The following is a 22330-nucleotide window of genomic DNA, read 5'->3' on the forward strand; positions in this document are numbered from 1 at the left end:
TTCAAGTGATTTCAACATTCACTTTCCAACTACTGTTTTCTCTCGAACACATGACGTATGAATTATCGCTAGCGATGTGAATTAACCGCAAAGCCAGTTCAGAAGAATTTGAACAGATGGAAAGATTGGATTTTATGAGTCTACTTAAAAACAGTGATCCCAGAACACCCCTGCCCTGAGAATGGTCGCGCCTGGCCCCGCCCCATGACGTCAGTGTAAGTGAAACCGAGTGGTTGGCTCATTTCGCGCCATTACGAATTTCCTCTCGGCGTGCGAACTGTCGTCTGCAGCCACAAAATCACGGTAAGTCGAATGAAAACCTCCGCTTTTCAGCCATTTTCGGCCTGATTGTCGCAGTAGTTAGCGTGACCGCCCCAGATACGTAAGATCCGGGTTCGTCTCGGCTTATTTTCGTGTTCGTGACCGTTTTTCTACCCGGTCCGTTGTTGTAACGTTCGGTGCGCGCGGCTGGCGGCCATTGTCACAAAAGCAGCCAAATTAACGGCTTTTCTGCCCCAAGTCCACCCCGTCCGCGGCGCTTCTCCCTCAGGTTCCGTACACGGAGGTTACTCCGACTGCTTCCCTGTTTTTTTACGACATGTTGGTTTATTTATCTGCGTTATTCTAACGTGTTTGCGCTTGTGCTCCCGTGCGCGCGAGGAAAAGCGCGACTGTTTTTCGGTGTTTATTTCCCCGAACGCACGAGGCCGGCGCTTTGTTCCTGGAACATGTCTGGGGAGATTTCTGCGTCTCATTTATATGAAATTGTTTCCTTTAGACACTCGTATCCTGGTAATTTTGTGAAGGAAATAGTATTGGGCTTAACTCGTGCTACAACGTGCAACTTCTCATATAACAAGGGAACAAAAGAAATACGGATGGTTTACAGAGGAGCCGGTGTACGTTTCAGTCTGTTCATTATGATCGGCCCTTTCAGATCCCGCCTTTTCCTTATTATCTCAGTGACGCATGTTTGGTAGCAACTGTAGCTAGATGGGAAAAACACCGTAATTTTCCACTGTACTGTGAATGAACATAATTTCAGATCTACGCGTGCTTTGTGATTGTTACCTAGCCCGGATTTAGGCGTTTGTAGGAAGAACAAAAGGACAGAATAAGCGGTGTTAATAATTAATGGTCTCAGGGCGGAGACCCTATCAGGACGGAAACCTTTCAAAAAAGAATTTTCTTGTCACGATTTTTGTTTGTTTGGGGACAATGTATGGAAGAAATGGTATAATCCACCGGTAGTAAATATTAACTGAAAAATGTAGTGACGAAAAATGGCTCTAGAAAAGTAAAAAGCAACCAGATACCCTTTCCCAATCTCATTATGTTAATTGATTTGAAAATGTATGAGTCAGGTAGTGGTGCATAAACAGTGAAAGGGGTGAACCGTGAAGCCATTGTTTGCTGAGAACAAACATCTTAGCTTGTTACCAGCATGACTCCCCCGGAAAACAAGTGCAGAGCAAATAGGCAGAGAAAACACCAGATTATGAGTTATAAAACTGGAAAATAGAAGCGCGAGGAATATTTTGTAAAGCAAATAACGCACCTGCGTCACACCATGTATTTCCGCCCATGGTGCTAGGCCATGTTTTTCACATTAGGCGGCCCACTAATTGGCTGCCACTCTTTTGCCTGGGTGTTCTTGGCTGTGCTGTGAAAGGACACTTCACTGCGGCTGCAACTGCTACTGTTACTGTGCTTGTGTATTCCACTGAGAGAAAAGTGTGCTCAAGTTGTCTCAAGATGTTTGCATGTCAACCAGAAACCATGGATACCTGTATTTTTCTTCCGCAGTGCACTTGTAAGTCGTATTTTGAGATGTAACCACCCCTAGACCATGTTTTTTTTTAAATATTCATTCATTGAATTGGCTGTGACAGTCATACCGGTAGGGCTGTCCACCCAGCCAGCGGCTGTCACTAACCAAGTGGCTGTCCCTGCTGACAAGACAATACAAGATGTGGACTCGAGATAAGAACATTCAACATTATAGAAAATATTATCAGAAAAAAAATCAAATGTAAAAAATTATTTTGAATCTAGAAAATCCATACTTCATTGAAAATTTGCTGAGCAGATCAATGATTTAATGAAAATATATAAAACTGCAAGTCACTCAGGCACAGCGTTTGAAAATAGCAGAATCACCAGTATTATGAGTATATGGATGTGAAATTATCTTCCTGTTTTCTCACAAAGGTTGTTTGATTAATCCCTTCAGTGGCCGGACCATATTAGCTTACATGTTGAGATCTTATGGTAGGAGAAACAGCGTAACCGTGCCAGCTGCGAGGTGAAGAACTGCCTCCGGGCAGGCGTCTGGTGTTTAATGAACCAAAACTATCATTAGTATTTAAATAAGGTGAATACAACTAAGTATTCAGTTTAATTAGTGAGGTAGTTGAAAATTGTCTTCACCTCATTGGCATACCATTTCAAAAGGTCATCGACCTGAGTGTGATCTGTTGGTAAAAAAATCAAAATTGTTATGGTAAAATCCTTTTCTCTGTCACTGACAAATGCTATTTGAAACGTCTGACGTACTCTCCAAGCAGAGCTAGGGTTTCGGCTGGTTTTTGACGTGTTTTTAGGCGTTTTTGTCATGCCTTCTACTTTGTCATCGTTTTTGTTGTGCTGCTCTGCTTGGAGAGTAGTCTGACGGATGAGTAAATAAATTTCATCCAGTTGCCTTAGTAACTTTTGTATTGTGTATCTTATCACCTAGATGCCAAACATTCATCAGCGTATGCCCCAGGCCTCACAGCACATGTAACACTGCAGAAAATGACATTTTGTGTGGACTGACTGACTCAGACTGTTGGCTTCAAAAATACTATTTCACAGACTATTGCCTAATCTCTCTAAAAATAAAACTACTGGCAAATTGGTAGTGTTTGCTTTCCAGCAGGTAGCAGTAGGTAAAGTGGTTGCAAGATACATTGTACAGTGTATGTTTGCAGCTAGTTTATTTTCACACAAAGACATGATTGATGGTTCATACAAATGCACATGTTTCTAAGGTTTTGGTTGGGAAACATGTCATAAATACGACTACACAGCTACCTTTTGTAACAAGGACATGTGCAAGTATTTTATTTAGAGAATGTATTATATAACAGTGGTACATGTATATGATACATGGGTCTCCATTGTTGCCCTCTGACACTCTCTCCTGTACTGTATTACCCATATGTTGCTATATTTATTCCACCATGTGTTCCCTTTCATTTATAGTCAGCGGAAACATCTGTACTGCCCATAAAATCCATCCCAAAATACCCGAACGAATCCTTACAATTGTATCTATGCCTCAAGTTTGAACAGCAGTATCCTGTATTGTTTAAATGATGTGTGACATCATAAGCCTCCTCACACCCAGATCACGTGTGTTATTCATCTGTCAAACCACTGATATATGAATGTTGAATAATCATACCAGGCATACTTTGAATAGAGAATGCCATCTCCCACCTTTACAGTTACACTTCCCCAAAACACAACCCAACAGAACGGGAACTAGGATGACAATTAGTAGAAACAGTGATGTTGTTGTTAGGGATTTGAGGAGGATTGATCAGATTGTACTTGGAGTGTTAATCTAGTTAATCCACATGTACAAATTAGAGTTGTTTCCATCATGTTGATTATCATGAAATGTAACACAAGCCACAGTGCAGGTATCATATGCAGTATGTATAAGTTATAACATGAAGTAGACCTAAGTAGAAGGACCATATATGGTATACACAGCCAACTGCTTCCTCTCTGTCGTCAGACAAGGCATGCTTATTGCCCTTGGCCTTGGTGTCAACCTTATAAGGAAGTTTCAGGGAAGAGTAGCGACCACCAAGGATTCCGCCTGGGAGCAGTGGAGAAGGAAAGACAAAATGCACCAAGAAGACATGATGTAGTGATGTACATTTGTACAGTAGACGTAGCATATTGACTAAGAAAATGGGGGAGAAGAACATTTAAAGTTTAATTTTACATACTTGATTTAAAAAGTCCATTAACAGTTGACACTGAAAACAAAACACTCCTTCACATATCCCTTATCTCACCAACATTTGTACTCTGTCCCTTATGATTAGCAGTGATGTGTAAACAAGTCTGTGATTAAGGTCCCCAGATAGTTTCGCCTAACATGGGCCCATGTCCCTGAGTCACTCTGGATAAAACCGGCATTATGGCCACCATACAGGCCGATACAGCTATCCCTAGCAACTCAAACATGCTGTTACAAGTCAACTCTTTGTTCTTTGGGTTTACTTCCCCTTTTCTTGTTTGGGCCGAGCAGAAATAAGAAGTGTTCTGCTTTCATGGACTGAAAAAGCAGATCTATACAAGAGAAGCCTTTCATGGCTTTGTTTGAATGAACGGTTTTGAATGTGATAGATGATCGAACATTCAGAATGACTTTGTATTTATGTTTAGCCATACCTAGTATGGCTCAACATATTGTTTTTGTTCATGTTCTTCTTCTTCTCCTGCCAAATCTTCAAATGGATTCAACTCCGCCATTATTTAATCAGCCGACCTGAAATTTGGCATGGAGGTAAAGAAGGCAAATACCCTCAGGTGATTTTAAAATTGCTTTCAAACAGGCCTTAAAATCATTTTTATGGAGTTTTTTTGGGGCATTTTTAGGCAATTTTTATATTTTTGGCTCCTGTGCCCTGGTATTACAAGCAAATGACCTGACATTCGGTACAAGGGCGCCTTGAACATGTCCCTACAGGATTTCAATCACAATTCTGGTGTATATCACTTCAAAATGCTTCATTTTGGGGACTTTTTGCCCTATTTTTAGACCAAAAACAGGCTAAAAGTGGTATCCCCGTTCCATGTTCTATTTGCTGCTGGCCAAGGAATCCATGTTCTATCTAAGGATCCCCACGTTCCATTTGCCACTGGCCAAAGAACGCGTGTTCTATTTAGGTCACCTGAGGTCATATTGCAGGAACACACGCAAGCCTTTGCAGTAAGAAGCTCTTGGGGTCTCGCAGAACTTGTAGAGAGAATTTTTTTGCACGGGTGATTTTGGAACAGTCAATTTATGCATCGGGAGGGAGATTGGCGAAGTATGATGCTCTCGCAAATGTTGCCTTTCTACATGCAGTTAATATTTCGATTTGCCCAGGCATTATTTTGGGACAGTCCACTTCTTGCATGGGGAGGAGTATGGCTAAACATGCTGTATTTGCTCAGGGGCAAATGACGGCCTTTCTAGTTTTAGAATGATCTATTTATTCTGTGAGTTTGACTTAACTTATTGTAAGTAAATATGTTGGTTTGTGGATTTGAAATGATTATGCCAAACTGGATAAAATCATCAACATGGAGATAAAAACGATCAACATGAAAACAGGGTCTAAGGGGAAAGTCGGTTCCTTTTCATACACAGTTTCATGGATGATGGGCTATTAGGCCACACCAAGTTAAATTCTTGGTTAACGGATTTTTATTTAAAAAAAAAAAATTGTAGAAAAAAAAATTCATGAAAACATAATTTTTTTTTTCAATTTTTTTTTTTGGGGGGGAAATAAAAATCCGTTAACCAAGAAATGAAATTGATGTGGCCTTAAGTCAGATTGAAATTTCCCCCCAGCCCTCTGTTTTCATCTTATTAAAAACATTTTACTTGGAAGTGTCCAAGAACCAAGTAACTGAATTTATTTGGCCTGCACGTATAATGGCAGGTGTTGCATAATGTAGCATTGTCATGGCAGAACAAAGCAGGAGTAGTGCTGCCAGCAGCTGTAGCGTTTGTGACAAGGAGGAATTATCGACACATTGTGTGATAATATTGCAACAGACAGCAGTATATTCATGCATTGTGTGGATATATAGATCTTATATACAAATTACAATGCAGCTTTCACAAGATTTTTTTCAACACTCAGTCACAGTTTTGTTGCTGAGACTCTACATGTACATCATGTATAATTGATTGGTAACTGGGACACTTGTAGCCTAGATGCCAGACCCCCAAACTCTGAAATATCTATCGTGTGGGGATTGATATTTCAGAGTTTGGGGGTCTGGCATCCAGGCTAGGACACTTGTGAGTTCACGCAAACATTGCCACACCCCTCACCTTGGTGACAGAGTGTATAGTATGAAGCCTTCATGTAAAAACACAAGCAACTCTGAAGTTGACCTCTCAATTTGGCAACAAAGCTAATATCGTAAATCACATGTTGTAGTAAACAAAGTACTTCAAGCTTTTGCTCTGGCTGGAAAACTAGTACAAGTACTAGCGTGACAGTGAAAACTGAATTCTGTGTTGTGCTCCCTGAATGTCTGAGTATCAGCAGTGCTGGGAGGAATTTGGCAGGGACTGGCTGTGTCTCAAGTGCATGTCTGACCACCCTGGGTACAAAGCGTACAGTGAACTTGTTTTTAAACCTTGAACAGCTTCCAGATTCTTCTTTCTATTTTTGTCTCGGTTTGGTTTTGATCTAAGCTAGTATATATCTGTAAGAAGGCTACTGTCAGATATAACGCGTTGTTGTACTGCCAAGTTCATGTTCAAGGTAGGTTTTTCCCTTGTTTGTAATTCTGGTATGCATGTTATCAAGAAACGTCAAACTTACACTCAAAGGTCTAGTTACGGCATACCCGGTGTGTAAAGGACTTCCTCCAATTAGCGACAACAACCGCTTAAGGAGTGTACTTGTCCTGTGCAGATGGTTCTTACCTTCTGAAGAGGGCGGCTGCACACCACTTATGCTAAAGCCACATCTCCAAACTGGGACTCAGCCGTGCAGTTTGCGCCTCTGTGGGAACGGAAAATGAAATAAAAGACAACAGAACACAGCCATGAGCGCAATCTGTGTATTGATATACATGTACACAATAAGTTTTGTTTCTGCAAACAGCGCTGGTTTGAAAATGTTACCCTAGTATTACATCTACTGTAAGTACATACGGAGGAGGCATGTTGTACTCATCTCCTGAAAAAGCACTCAAAATGCAAGCCTCTGCCAAATGGGCATCTTGGGTTGGCAACAAATCCTTAATCCTGGATTTAGATCTCATCCAAAATTCGAGTAATGACCTCTTTTACGCCAGGCTGGCTAATCCTAGAAGTGATTTGAAAAATCTCTTCTTCACCCTTGTTCTGCTGGCCTTTTTTTTTTTTTACAGAATTTATTTCATTGATTTGATTTCTTAATTATTGCAGTCCTTAGGACGGGACATAGGGACATTCAGCTGTGCTCTACTGTTCATTTTACTTGTGGAATAGAGCTGGGGTAAATGGGAAATAACCCGGGACAATGAACCTGTAAATACTGTACATAGTATCTGTATAGCAGGTATAACTGCCCTTCGGCGCAACACACCAGCTTCTGTATCTGTAAAGCCGGTATAACTGCCCTTCGGCGCAACACACCAGCTTCTGTATCTGTATAGCCGGTATAACCATCCTTCGACGTAACACACCAGCTTCTGTATCTGTATAGCCAATATAATTAACCGCCCTTCGGCGCAACACCCCAGCTTCTGTATCTGTATAGCTGGTATAACCGCCCTTCGGCATAACACCCCTGCTAATCAGCTCTATCACAGCTCTTCAGTGAGATTAGCCGGTTTGAGATCACTTTCACTTTCAACAGTCTTGGGGCTAAGGCAGTCTTTCATAGCGCACACCTAGTATGCATATACCTGTCAGCATCTATCCATCAGTCGACTCCAGTGCCCTTTTCGTGGAAAAATCTGTGCCCATATATGGTCACAGTCTGCGCTGAACCATTGTCAGACGCTGAAAGTCACCAGATTGCATTAAAGGTCGTAAGAGCCAATCAAAATTAGATTTGAAAGTAATGATGACAATCTAGATTGAGTCATATTAGAAACATTCTGTCCTCTAAAATGTTGGCAAAAGGTTTGTTTTAACGGTGAAAAATAGCTAGTGCGTCATTCGTAGATTGATGCGTTTGTTCCGTGTTACCGTGGAAAAACTTTGCCGAAAGGGTCTGTATTAATTAAGCCAGACGGAAGAGAAACGTTTATTAATTGATCAATGAAGTTACAATAGGCAATGGAGGAAAGATTTCGTTACATTTGTGGTACTCGAACGCTATAGCATAGTATAGGAAGTCAATGAATATTTTATATGCTGTAAATTGTTGTAAATAAAATATCAGGTCTGCGGAAATTCTCAATTTCTCGTTTTGAAGAGAAAAAAATGCTATTATTAGTATTAATTGCATGAATAGAAATATCATTTTCTCTGAATTTCAATATTATGTACATTTCTGATGCAATTTTTTCTCACAAAAAATATGTCCAAACATAATTTGTCCAATCAACTGAGCTTTTTGGCTGTACAGCAAGTAGATTTGGAGGGCTTAGGTACATCTTCAGTTTTGTTTCGATCAGGAGGAAAATCCAATTCTCTCTCCTCAGTCTCAGTCCTGTAAGCTGATTAGTATTCGTGTCAGGTGCTTCATTCGGCGTAAAGTACCCCTCAGGGAGGGCCGGGCTAGGCTGTAGATAGTGCAAATTCATGACGTGCGCCGCGGGGACTGGAAAATTGCACCTCGTGCCGGCCACGCGCAAGGTGCGTGATCGCGCCGCGCACCGATTGGACGCTGTCGGAACGATGGAGATGAGCGAGAATCAATATTCATTCAGAGGATGGAGCAGATTTACTGTTATTGTTTGCCCTAGATTCCGTGTAAGAGGAATGAATGGTGAAGATGTATTATACTGTCATCATCATCGTACAAGATTATACTGTAGTTTGGTATATTACACAAAACCTTAGCCTAGAACAGATTTAGTGCAATGATTTAATGAGCAGCTAATGTATATTGTGAATAACTGATTTAATGTGATGCAGTTGTGTCCATCCATACTAGGGAGCATTCTACTCTCCAAGCAGAGCTAGGGTTTCGGCTGGTTTTTGACGTGTTTTTAGGCGTTTTTGTCATGCCTTCTACTTAGTCATCGTTTTTGTTGGCGACACAACAAAAACGATGACAAAGTAAAAAACGCCTAAAAACACGTCAAAAACCAGCCGAAACCCTAGCTCTGCTTGGAGAGTAGGAGCATTCATGTGCTGCATGGCTTGCATTGATCATGTGTTAGGATAGGATAATTGCCCTTTTCGCAGATTTTTTAAAAAGATAGACCTTTCCTCTATAATCTGAATTGAGTGCTTGGCAAAATGCTATCAGGCTTTGTAGACTAGGGCACGGGCAGGCTTTTAGGCAGAGAGGCGTCAGGGCGTCATCTGGACGCGCTGTTCTGAAAATAATAGAAATTGGACGCCCTACTTTTAGGCAAGACGCCCTCAAGACGCCCGTTTATTTTCGCTATTTTCGCCCCGTTTTTTCCCCGGTAACTTAGCTGAATGCGATGAAAATTCGCCGATTCAGCCGCTTCGTCGCTTCGATCGTCCGCCATGTTTCTTTTCCGATGAAGTCTCGCGAAACCACGCGTAGATTACATCTCGCGAAAGGCGAGACTTGCATCGCATTGGCCAATTTTCAGTGACGCAATGTGCCCGGGCGCTGTTATTGGTGGAATATAGTGGACGTCCCTTTACCCTTGCGCGGGAAAAAGTGAAGGTAAGCTTGGAACTTTTCCCGTTGTTTACAAAGGTGACAGAAAGTCCGATAAACTATAGGGGTATTTTGAAGGCATTTCGGATGTTTTTGTGGCTTCTTTGGTGGCAATAACTGTCGGTAAATCGGCGGAAAAACAGCTACAAAAACGCCGGCACCGTGCAACTGGCGATAACTGTAGTGGGGAGGGGGGCGCACATGCCGATAACATAGCGGAACAGGGGTCAAAATTTGTATGATTCCTTTGAATAAGAGGAAGCCTGTACTTTCAAAAGATCGATAAATGGATGTTTTTGTGCAGAGATGTTTACTTCATTCCCACTATATACATATTTACAGTTGACGCTAATAAGGTTTCATTGAAATAATAACTTTTTAAAACTTTTTTTTTTTCTTCTTTTTTTTCTTCTTTTTTTTCTTCTTTTTTCTTTCAGAGAGAAGAGTATCTCCTGGCCCCCAGGCGCTTGTAGTTTTTGAGATTAAAGTAGCTTAAAGATTAACTTGTTTTACTGTACTATCATAGCAGTAACTCTCACAGGTAACTTTTCTTGTTTCACTTGCAGTAAAGAAAGTGTATTCTCAGGTCAACATGTGCTAAGTATTCTTAAAGTAAACTTTTCTTGTAGCAGTAAAGTAAAGTAAAGTAAAGAAAAGTATTTTGTAGGTATTCTTACAGTGAACTTTCAATGTTGCAGTAGGTGCATGCTCAGGTCAACATGTTCTTAGTATTCCTAAAGTAAACTTTTCTTGTAGCAGTAAAGTAAAGTAAAGAAAAGTGTTTTATGTATTCTCAGGTCAACATGTTCTTAGTATTCCTAAAGTAAACTTTTCTTGTAGCAGTAAAGTAAAGTAAAGAAAAGTGTTTTGTGTATTCTCAGGTCAACATGTTCTTAGTATTCCTAAAGTAAACTTTTCTTGTTGCAGTAAAGTAAAGTAAAGAAAAGTGTTTTGTGCATGCTCAGGTCAACATGTTCTTAGTATTCCTAAAGTAAACTTTTCTTGTTGCAGTAAAGAAAAGTGTTTGGTCAGGTCTACATGTTCTAAGTATTCTTGAATACCACAGTTCTTATTGCAGTTAGGTAAAGAAAAGTGTTTGGTCAGGTCAAAATGTTTTAAGTTTTCTTACAGTGAACTTTAAATGTTGCAGTAAAGAAAGTGCATGCTCAGGTCAACATGTTCTAAGTATTCTTTCTTAAATTAATTTTTCTTGTAGTCTAGTTGTAGAAGTAAATATATGCTCAGGTCAACATGTCACAAGTTTAAGGTAAACTTGAGTAACAAATTAAAGAAGGTTAACCTGGCTGAATTTTTCCTTTCTTCACATTTTTAGTTGGTCTTCCACATCCAATCTCAACCCCTGCAATGTGCACATGCCTCCCTCCCTCCAGCCTTACTATACATACAAAAATGATGTTCTACCTAAGGAATATACTAGGCTGTATTCCACAAAATTTGCCCCTCAAAATGCAGGAAATAGCGTTTGAGAGCATCATTATTTCAAAATTTTCCGGGGGGGAATGCCTCCGGACCCCCCTAAGAAACTCGCACCTTCGGCGCTCGCCGCGGCGCCTATGGCGCCGCGCGGCTCCGTCGCGCTTTACATTTGCAATCACAACAACTTTGGACTCCCTCTTTTTTATTTCTAGCTAAAAGCCTGGGCACGGGTCCAAAATAGGCAATTTACAACTGTCCTTGAGTGAGAAAAGAGGATGGGATTGGAGTGTGGGACAACAAAAGTCTTGGCTGCCAGCCACACCCGAGTTTCACATTCAAGTTCAGTCCACATTTATTATTCTCCACGCCAGAGTGCATGTTTTGATGGGCTGAGTCACAAGGCAAAGCTCTTCAGCCCTTTCCATACAGTGTGATGAAACATATTCATATTTCATAACTTAGAAGTCAAAGCACAAGGGATTTTTACGTGAATACTGGAATCGTGCCTACATGCAAGTCTCTGCACTGCCTTCAATCATAGTGATGATTACTAATATCTAATTACTAATATGTAATAATATTCTAAAGGGCAGACAGGCAGTTGCATCATGTTGAAAATGAAATCGAAGCTGAAAAAATACATGTATCTTCCAACCTGTAGTTTGCAGGTTTCTGAATAACAATTTTTTCACAATAAGTTCCCAGTCCTGATGGAGTTTATTCATTTTTGTTTCCTGAGTTGACCAAGCTCCTCTCAAGCCAGCTTTGCACGAATATCCGCGGTCTCAGGTTGACTGATGAGAACATCTCTGAAATATCTTCCCAAAGATGCCCTGCTTCTCTCGACTCGTGAAGTCAGAGAGCCTGTATGGCTTTAATGGCCCAGCCAAGCAAAGCCCTGAGTGTACTCTGCAACCCGTCATGATCTGAGATGGTTTGTGCCGTCCTAAGTGTAGGGTGGACTGCCATAAAGGTGATCTTCCTTACGTGCAGAGACTGCAGATGTGGAGGAATGGACCGTGATGTGTGGTGCTTTTACAACATTTAGACTAGTAAGGGGGCCAATGTCTGGGGAAAATGGTGGATTGTGAGTACCACTCCCTAGTTAGAGAGTGTTCAAAAATACCTGGTTGGTCATTGGAAAGCAAATGTGTTACCCTACTAACCCTGGCAAAATCGTGCTGACCCTACAAAGTACAAATTACTACAATGTAACTTTTTTTTTGTCGAGTGGCGCCAGGCAAGCGACATAAAGTCTGACATCTGAGTGATGAAAACATAGAATAGTTTTCCAATATGTTCTCCCTAGAGGATCCCTACCTGCCAACCCTAATTCTTTTAAGGATCATGATCGTAAAAACATTAGATTTCTTAGGCCTTAATAGCGGTCTCAGCAAATCTCTGAATTTTATGCAAATGCAAAGAGTCCATTTTATCAAAGCATAGTCCATCTACATTGTAGAATTCATCATTGAATGCTTGCATGCCTTAGAAATTGCCTTGTGGCCCCCCAAGTAATAAAGATTTGCTCAGCAGGCCGTAATTTCTTCACTAGAGGTCCCCCGATGGCATTGGAGCATGTTAAGCCCCCCTCTCACTGGACCTGTGGCACATTTGCGACCTCGCTGCATCCTAAACTGGATTTGTATTAACCCTTGACTTAATAATGGTAATATAAGGTAAAATGTACAATTATGACTAAAACGGCAACAAAACACACAAAGCCTAAAAAGATTTTTGCCGAGAAATTGCTAGGTCACAGCGAGGTCATCCAACGTGCGCAGGTCCAGTGAGATGGGGGCTTTAGAGTCTTTGCATTTCTGTCCTTTATTGCAATGGGATTGGGCTGCTAATGCCCCCTGCCCTGTGATGTATGGTGGTCGTAAAAGTAAGGTGTGTCTGGCGGAATAAGTTTCACAGGTGGTTTTTGTTAAATGTTGCTGGCCAAGTTGAGAGCATGTTTTACAGAATACATTATATTATGTTGTAACATAATCCGCGAGCTTCTTACTGAATAAAATCATCATCATCATAGAATCCTTAACTATTTGTAAAACTTGAATGGATTCCTTTTGTTTCTTGATGGATCGTATATATGCCATAAAATATTTATGAATACTTGGGCATCCCTGAATCCTGATCAAGGACATTACAGCTACAAGGTAGAACAAGAGCCCTTCTGAAATCACATGATAATGTTCATGCTCATATTATTAGATAGATACATGTAGGAATATTGAATGACAGTTCAGAGCTCTCCCCTAAGACATAGAATGATGTACCTCTTTGTTTCGATCTCACAAACACCTTTAGCCTGGATGCCAGACCACCAATCTCTAATAAAATATCTACTGTGTGGGATAGATATTGGGGGTCTGGCATCCAGGCTAAGCCACCTTGAGAATTTTCAAAGAAGACCATCAGAATGTGGTTGTTTCGGCCTCCCCAGATAGGAGAGAACCCCAGACAGTTGATGAAAAGATGAGTCCATGGCGAAACGTACGACTATAGAAATCCCCATTCTGGGCCCCACACTGAGACCCATTTATGCATACATGCATCACACTGAGATTTTTCAATAGTGCATGCATTAACCTTCTCTTTGCTACCTAAACGCATGTAACCAAAAGTTAAATTTAGTGGCAGATGGTTAACTTAGTATGCTGATGGTTAAATCCAGGCTGGCGAATTAGAATTTCATATTAGCAATGTTTTCATGTTGCTTGTTTTGCATATTTATTATTATTTTTACATATTCATGTTTTACGGGAAGGTTGAGCTGGCTAGCGTAGAACAGAAGCTGACCAAAATCATGACATACAGGTTTGAAAATTTCATATTTTATTGGTTAAAACGGGCAAAAACCACTAGTTTCATGAAGCCAGTGCAAACATGTAGACTACATTGTATGTGCATTACTGATGTCTATAACATTTGTATATTCCATATTTATGACTGGCGTAGACTTGTTATTTTCTGGAACATAATGAATTCATCTCCAGGGGTCCGTTGTATGACCATATATGGTGATTTCGCCGCTGCTAGCTGTTATATCACGGCTAGCTTCCTTTTTTCTTTAGAAATAGATTTAGAAATACATAACCTTTTGCATTTTATTACATAATCCTTATAGCTATTATTGGGGAGAAAGATGGAATAATTTGTCATTTTGGTGTCCAAGACAGGCCCGTTACTCCAGGGCTCTCCCACAGTAATGGAACAATGATACTGCACTACGTATACCGTGTACCTGTCTCTAAACGATCTTGTCAGTTTTCAAATTTCCGGTTACTTTTGCTTTATTGATAATATATTGATCATAAAGATTTGTGTGCTTCTGGCCGAGTACTAGTATCACCTTTTCCAGAGCTACGCCTTCCTCTGCATGTCTACATGTCCCAGTTACGTCTTACTTTGCTGAAGAGAACAACTTGGATGCACAATCTAAAGACGGCAGATGGGAAGATGTCAATGGTCATCTGTTAGGACCACAGATGGCAGATGAGCACGTCATAATTACCAATGAATATTCACACTTGACTCCCAGGTTGGGCGCCTGCCGACCTGCCTCTGGAGTCTGGGTGCATCGCGAGGTCAGGGGTTCATATCAATCCACTGAGCCAGCAACTATTGTAGTATTGATCAACACAAATCTCATAGTGCAGTAGTTTAAACAAATTGCGTTGATAAAGAAGTTAAATTTGTAATTTTTTTGTGTTAAGTTGTCTTACACCTGTTTTGCCCTCCCTTTCAGATAGTGATGAATTCAGATAAAGCAGTAGATCATATTTTACATCGTTGATCATAGGCAATCTATAAAGCTATTTGTCATAGAAGTCCAATTTTGTCCAGTGGAGAAGTGCGGGACTGCAACTCCGCAAGGTTTAACGTTCCAGAAAGAGAATAGATTTTTGCCAACATTTCTGAGCTTCCTGGTTAGTCAAGACCTAAAATACCCACCTACAATTCATAGCAAAAATTTTGAGAAAACATTTATTATTATAAAGCAACCTGCAATTTGGCCAGCTAAAAAAATACAGTCTCAGGATTCTGAATCACATATTGTAGAAAGCAGAAAGGAAGCTTATGTAAAGCCTGTCCGTCCATCAGTACCAATTTGCGAGCATCTGATCGAGTTACTTATCCATTGCTCAACCATTTTTGCTCATCAAAGAACCCGCAATGATTTTTGAAAAGATTTACGTGATCTATATGTAGGATTCATCATGTGTAGATTTTATCAGTGCCTTGTTTCTATTATTACCTCGCTCCAGTGCAATTTACGATTAGGTTAGTGCCGTTAGGGCATACTAATTAGTAATTGACCCTTTTATGTACACATAATTCCCACCGAGAACCTGTCATGTCAGGAGTTGTGTGAGAATCACATATGAGTCTAGGTCATAGTGTTAATGTTTTTGTCTATTTTAAAAAATGTTAGCATCTAAAAGACTGGTGTATCAGTATATGACAAGAATGATTCAAATTTCCATGATTGGAGTTTTGACTTTTGTATAACTTAAAAAGTTCTGTTCTTGCTCATCACCAATCACTTGAAGTGTGTCACAAAGACGTTAATTTGTTGATAAATCTAGTAAAGAGCCAGAGCTCCAAACCAGACAGTGACATTAGAGGATAGCAGAGAGAATGCAGACATCCCCAGGCAACAAGACTATCATTTCAAAGTCCACTGAGACCATTAGGTTATTAGTGCAATGCTCTGGTATTGCTCAGTAAAGTTGGGGATGTCATAAAAGATGTCATTAAAATTGTACAATATATGATAGATTACACATATCAAAATATGACAATATCAGCAAACTCAATATAACTCTGTAACGTTTTTTTTTTCTTGCTCATCACAAATCATTCGAAGGGTGTCACGTAGAGTCCACTTCCGTAAACACTAAGTACATTGTACTGCAACACCATCCCTAACTTGATAACGACATTAGTTAGAGGATAGCAGAGAAAATACAGACATCCCCAGATGGTAAGCCCTCCAACATTTCCAAGTCCGCTAGAGACCATTAGTTTTTTAGTGCAGAGCTCTGGAATTACTCATCGAGACTGGGATGTCAGGATGTAATGACTTTACCGTGGCCTTGTATCGATCTGCGCAGTGAGAAATTGCAATGGAATGATCCTAAGTGCTAATACACCCCTGCCAGATAAAGGTTTTTCCGTCATCTATTTCGTCTTATAGATATTGGTTTCTGCCGACCCGTGTCTAGCAGCAGTAGCTTAATTGTAAAGATCTTGATCTGATACTAGTACTGTTAAGAACTGAGGTAGAAAGAGACTTGACTTGACTTTATTTCCAGGCAATTTGGCCCAAATTGTGAGCTAAAAGTCAACAACGATGGATCATAGCTAACATGTTTCTGATTAAATTCTGACTGAAAAGTATTAAGTCAACTATGTATTTGTATAATTATTTACAAAATGAAGATACCACAATATCATCTAGAAATCTGTATCTGTACACCCGATGGTGTATTATTGACGTATAGAATTTTCCACATGATGTGCTTGCAACATTTTAAGATGACTCACCAGAGTTCTAGCCAAGTCTTCTCCACATTTTAATTCATTTACGACTCTAATGCGCGACATTTTGCCTGAACGAGCCAACTTTCTTATCTTATTCCTCCAACTCCTCACAGCTCCGCCGGAAACTGTTCCCCTTGAGGGGAGCAGTGATTGTCCAAATTATGTGGATAATTATTCCGTGTCATCAGAATTCTTAAGAAAATGAGAAATAAATCTTGTTTGTGCCTTGCTTCCTCCGCGTGACTTCCTGTGCAGTATTAGTAAATAGTATTACAAGAAGGGACGACTCACGCATTTCCGGACAAACTGGATTATACTTGCTTCATTGTAACTGGATTATGATACTGTAAATTCCGTTCTTTTTAAAGGGACTTAATTTCCTGGGTAAAGTAGAATTTTTTCTACCATGTTTGAAGTTCACGGTGGAAACAGTTCTGTAATACAGTAGTAATGCATTAGAAACGCATTTTTGTGGCATGGTGAATTCGCAGTGGAGATGTCACCCTGAAAATAAAACCGCCCCGAACATTTCAAGATTTGCAGTGATGGTGCCCCACAGTTAATGACATGGTCTCGGGGGAAATCTCGCAAAGGGGACGATGGTTAATATTGCGACATTCCTCCCTCCTATTCATAAATGCATCTGCCTGGGCTCTGCTGATAGCAGGCTGGTCCGCTCTGCAGGATTTGTACCTTGAATGTTAAGCCAGTGTCTTTGGTTCTGTCCTTGGGAAGATTGAGGATTCAGCCCTGGATTGAAGTAGTGGGGAGGAAGGTAAAACATTTGTCCTCAGTTGCCTATGAGGCAAAGCGTCTGTTTTTTTTTTTTTTATAGCTTGCAACTTTGCATCTGTCTTCAGTCAGTTATGACTATGAGTATGAGGCACAGCGTACGTTTTTTTTTATAGCTGGCAACTTTGCACTGCTCGCGTGGCTTGCGTTTTTAACAACTGGCACCAAGTGTCGGGCTGATTGTAGGCTGATCCGTTCTGCATGATTTGTACCTTGACTGTGTCTTTGGTTCTGTCCTTGAGAAGATTGAGGATTCAGCCCAGGATTGGAGTAGTAAAGGAAGATAAAGCATCTGTCTTCAGTCAGTTATGACTATGAGGCAAAGCGTACAATTTTTTTTAGCTGGCAACTTTGCACTGCTCGCATGGCTTGCGTTTTTAACAACTGGCACCAAGTGTCGGGCTGATTGTAGGCTGATCCGTTCTGCATGATTTGTACCTTGACTGTGTCTTTGGTTCTGTCCTTGGGAAGATTGAGGATTCAGCCCAGGATTGGAGTAGTGGGGAGGAAGGTAAAACATTTGTCCTCAGTCAGGTATGAGGCAAAGCGTGCGTTCTTTTATAGCTGGCAACTTTGCACTGCTCACGCGGCTTGCGTTTTTAACAACTGGCACCAGGTGTTGAGCCCTTGAATCTCACCTGAGGTTCAATCTGAACTGCAGTCCCTTCCAAGTCGGGTCCAGGATTCAAACGTACGACCTGAGTTTCTGCTCGGTGCGCGAAAAGCGGGACGACTTGGCCATCTTGGCACGGAGAAGTCACGCTTGCCTTAATTAAGTCCACCATGATGTGGTTGCAAAACTGTGTCATAGTCACCACACCTGACAGCAATAAGGCAATGGTACAATGTAACTGCCATTCAGTGCTGAGGTAGATTGAAACATGTTTGCTACAGATAAAGTAAGTTGTATCAAAGGTGGAAGCTAACTGAAGTTTGTAACATTGCTTTTGCTACAGATAATGTATCAAAGATGGATTCTAATGGTTATGTTCGTGTGTTTTTGCTACAGATATCAAGTATCAAAGATGGAGTCTAACGGAGACATCAACATTAAGGACATGAAGATGAGGGAGGCCAGCATCCCTCTGTCGGTCCAGGATGAAGAAGAGGAGGAGGAGGAGTTCCGTGACGAGGTGGCCGCGAACCGCGGCCAGTGGGGGGCCAAGCTGGACTTCATGCTGTCCATGCTGGGCTACTGCGTGGGGCTGGGCAACGTGTGGCGCTTCCCCTACCTCTGCTACAGGAACGGGGGAGGTGAGTCTTTCTCTGTGTCTTGTACTTAGTACAAGAGGGCAATACATGTACGATATGTGTACAGAAAGTATAAACATATGCTGGGCTACTTTGTGGGCAATGTGTAGCGTTTACCATACCTCTGCTACAGGAACGGGGGAGGTGGGTCTTTCTCTCTGTGTCTTCTACTTAGTACAAGAGGGCAGTACATGTACGGTGTACATTTCTATGTACAGAAAGTATAAACATGCTAGGGTGCTATGTGGGCAACGTCTGGCGCTTCCCGTACCTCTGCTACAGGAATGGGGGAGGTGGGTCTCTCTCTGAGTCTTCTACTTAGTACAAGAGGGCAATACATGTACGATGTGTGTACAGAAAGTATAAACATGCTGCTATGTGGGCAATGTGTAGCGTTTACCGTACCTCTGCTACAGGAACGGGGGAGGTGGGTCTTTCTCTGTGTCTTCTACTTAGTACAAGAGGGCAATACATGTACGATGTGTGTACAGAAAGTATCAACATGCTTCAACTATGTGTGCAATGTGTGGCGCTTCCCATACCTCTGCTACAGGAACGGGGGAGGTGGGTATCCTCTCTCAAGTTTTTCTGCAAGGGGGCAATATGTTCAGAAAGTATAGATCAACATGCTCTCCATGTTGTATAGGCTGGGCAACGTGTGGCCCTTCCCAAGTAGGGGAGGTGGTTGTCTTCCATGAGAAAGTCATACATATAGAAAGTAATTGAACATTTACAGTGTAGCGCTTGGCAATGTGTGGCGGTGCCCGACTATTAATTTTGAAAAATCAAAGTCAGGAAAGTCATTCTGCTTGCACCCGCTCAGAGGAGCAAACTGGAGCTAGATTGGCGTTGTCTCCAGGCTTAACTCCCAACGCTGAGCTAAAAGGTCTGAGTGTTTATACACAAGGGCTTATATAAAGTTCTAAGTTCTATTAAAGTAAGAACTTGTATTTGAACAAATTGTGAATTTTTTTGCTTCCTGCAGGTGCGTTCCTGATCCCGTATCTGCTGTTCCTGACGTTTGCCGGCATCCCGCTGTTCATGATGGAGATGAGCTTCGGGCAGTATGGCAGCCTCGGGCCGCTCACCATCTGGCGCGCTTGTCCCATTTTCAAGGGTTGGTATCATTTGTGCGGCAACCGGATTGATGTTATGGCCAAGCCTGCACCTAAGTCACTTCTGAGCAAACCCAGGGGTGGAGCGCACACTGCGGTTTTATATCGTATCCAATTTTCCTACTGGCTATCGTTTTCCCTTTGTCTCAAGTGGTTTAAATTTTAGCACATTGAAGTAGACATTTGGTTACGAATTCTCAATTGGTTGCGGGGTTAGGTATCAAGAATTCTAGAAGGTTACCAAATCTGCTGACATTGAAAACGTGATCTTCTTTTCTGACAGCAGTTTTAAGAAAAAGAACTACATTCTGAGCAAAAATGCCCACAGTTATTGAATGGCAAAAGCTGCCTTGGTTGTTACTGTTGTGATATGTTTTTTCTTCAGACCAGCCATATTTGTGCACGGGTCCCCCATACTGGAGAGTTGAGCTTCAAACTACAAGCACTGAAGTACAGCTTCCCACCTATGAGGGGCCACCGCAAAATCTTATCCAAAACATACTCCAGCGGGCCACAAAGTTATAACCTTGGTTCTTAGACATTCTGAGGAAAAAAATTTAGCGAAAGTCAAGATGAAAACAAGGCTGGGAGAAAAAATTTAGCAATATTCACTCCCTGAAACTGTGTACCAAGGTACAGACTTTGCTTTCAGGCTCTGTTTTCCAGCTCAGCACATAATCTTCAAAGACCCGAGAACCAACAGATAGAATTTCTGTGGCCTTGACCAGCAAAAAGGCTTTGCATTAAGTACAACAGCAGTAACAAGCAAGGCAAAGAAATGAGGAGAAAATATCCTTCATACAATGTTGAGACAGTTGTATGAGGGATGGACGGCCCCTGGTTTTGGACGGAGGTGGTCTTGTACGTCGGTGCGGCGCTTGGCTTATTGTGTTGGTAAGGTGGAGTTCCCGTTAACAGATGGTCAGGAACTGTCTTTTTAAGAAAAGTACCATTGAGAAATCATACTTTTGATGGTTCAATTATACTCGAAAATGGTTTGTTAAGTTGTGTAAAGAGAAAAAAAACATTTGAACGTTTGGGACAGTTTCTCATCAGGACGGGAACCCTGCCGTCCAAAGTCTGTGATTTTCTTCCTTTATTTCGTGTCGATAGAATCTGCTTCATTTTGTCTTGGACAGACAAAGGTTTGGCTGAACTCTTCAGATAGTGACGGATTCATCGGAAGGCCAAAATCAGCATTGGAAACTTCCTAAAATGGAAGTTTAATTCATTACGTACAATCAAAATCAAATCCAAGTCAAATTTCTCATCCTCCTAAAGATTTACTCTCTGCAATTTTATTTGAAGTACAGTTTACTGAAGCAAAAAGATGAACCTAAAGAAATGGAAAAGATTATACTGAAGCAGATTAAAAAGCGTCCGCTTTTATTTTTTCATTTTCATTTGTTGCTCAAAGAGATACCCGGAAAATTTTCTCGTTGCTGACTCGTTTCTGTGCATCTGATGATGGTACAACTGTGCATGGTACTGGTAGGTGCAAACGGGTTGGTCGAGCTCGGTAAAATTTTCTACGTATACAGTTTGATTTGCACTGTTTTATTATAAAGAAACCACACTGACTGTTGAAGTCACAGAGGGTCCATTTGCGCTGCTGTCAGCGATTTGCTGAGGTTTGAATTAAGACTGGCAGGCTGGCTTTGTGCCAGGGAAAACATGTTTATGACTCTTCCAAGAGGCCAAGAGAAGTGGCACAGCTAATTGGTGTAAATATTGTGCATGGGTAGCCGCGACGGCATGTGTTGTGCCGAGAATTCAAAATGTCACGGAGTTGGTGGAATTTCATTGCCACTTGATTAAGAATCAAACCAACAAAATGCCTTGTGCAACATGATAACCTAATAGTTGTTTTCAAACAAATCTGAATTGATATCGATACGGTAAACAACACATTGAAAGTATTTCAAAAATCTTAAGCGTATATAACAAATTTTATGGACTGTGTAGGAAGAGACTTCAACAGTCAAAGATTTCTTGACTTTGATGTCGGCTGTAGTTTTGCATCATGTCACTGTAAGTCTGTTGATAGCTATGGGTACACAGGGGCTGATGTTTTCCTGAAAATTTCCAGGTTTTAATGTAAAACGTTTTTACAGATTATAACTTCAAAACACCACCATACACCAACATTCTGACATCTGATTCAGTCATTTCAGAACGGTACTGGAAATCTCAGAACTTTCACAGTGGTTTTATTTCACGGTAGGAGGAAAAGGGGGAGTTTCGCAGTGTTTGAAATTCGTGATTGAAACAATTCTGCGGTACAGAAGTCATACATAGGAGACATATTCACTGTGTTATCTATTTGCAATTGAGAGGTCCCCGTGAATATGAAGTCGCTGCGAAAGTTTTACGATTTACAGTATGTATTGTGTTTTATAATGTTATGAACTAATATTTTGATCTACAAAGTCTCGTATTCATGTGCTTGGAACCAGAATACTTGAAAGTATCGTCATGTTGACCCCACGATAGATCACACAAACTTCATGTCATAAATTACATCCTTTGAGAAGCCTTTATCTAAAGCAAGAGTTTGGGAAGAAATGATGTACAGTTCACCCTTTTTGCCATGGGATG

The 22330-nt window shown here is 41.0% G+C and overlaps 1 protein-coding gene across 2 annotated transcripts in view; it reads left to right on the forward strand.

The window, feature by feature from the left end:
- Positions 1-202: 202 nt before the first annotated feature.
- The window catches only part of LOC136436097 (sodium- and chloride-dependent glycine transporter 1-like), a 44588-nt gene continuing 22460 nt past the window's right edge, over positions 203-22330 (forward strand). The window contains exons 1-3 of one of the 2 annotated variants that reach the window (XM_066429815.1): positions 203-303; positions 18376-18620; positions 19603-19734. In XM_066429815.1, the coding sequence (XP_066285912.1) occupies positions 18392-18620; positions 19603-19734 (361 nt within the window). In that variant the 5' untranslated portion in view covers positions 203-303; positions 18376-18391. Of the gene's footprint in view, positions 304-6296; positions 6389-18375; positions 18621-19602; positions 19735-22330 lie in introns of those variants that run through there. The other variant, XM_066429814.1, reaches the window with a different exon arrangement.

This window comes from Branchiostoma lanceolatum, chromosome 6 (genome assembly GCF_035083965.1).
Source record: "Branchiostoma lanceolatum isolate klBraLanc5 chromosome 6, klBraLanc5.hap2, whole genome shotgun sequence".
NCBI classification, from domain to species: domain Eukaryota; kingdom Metazoa; phylum Chordata; class Leptocardii; order Amphioxiformes; family Branchiostomatidae; genus Branchiostoma; species Branchiostoma lanceolatum.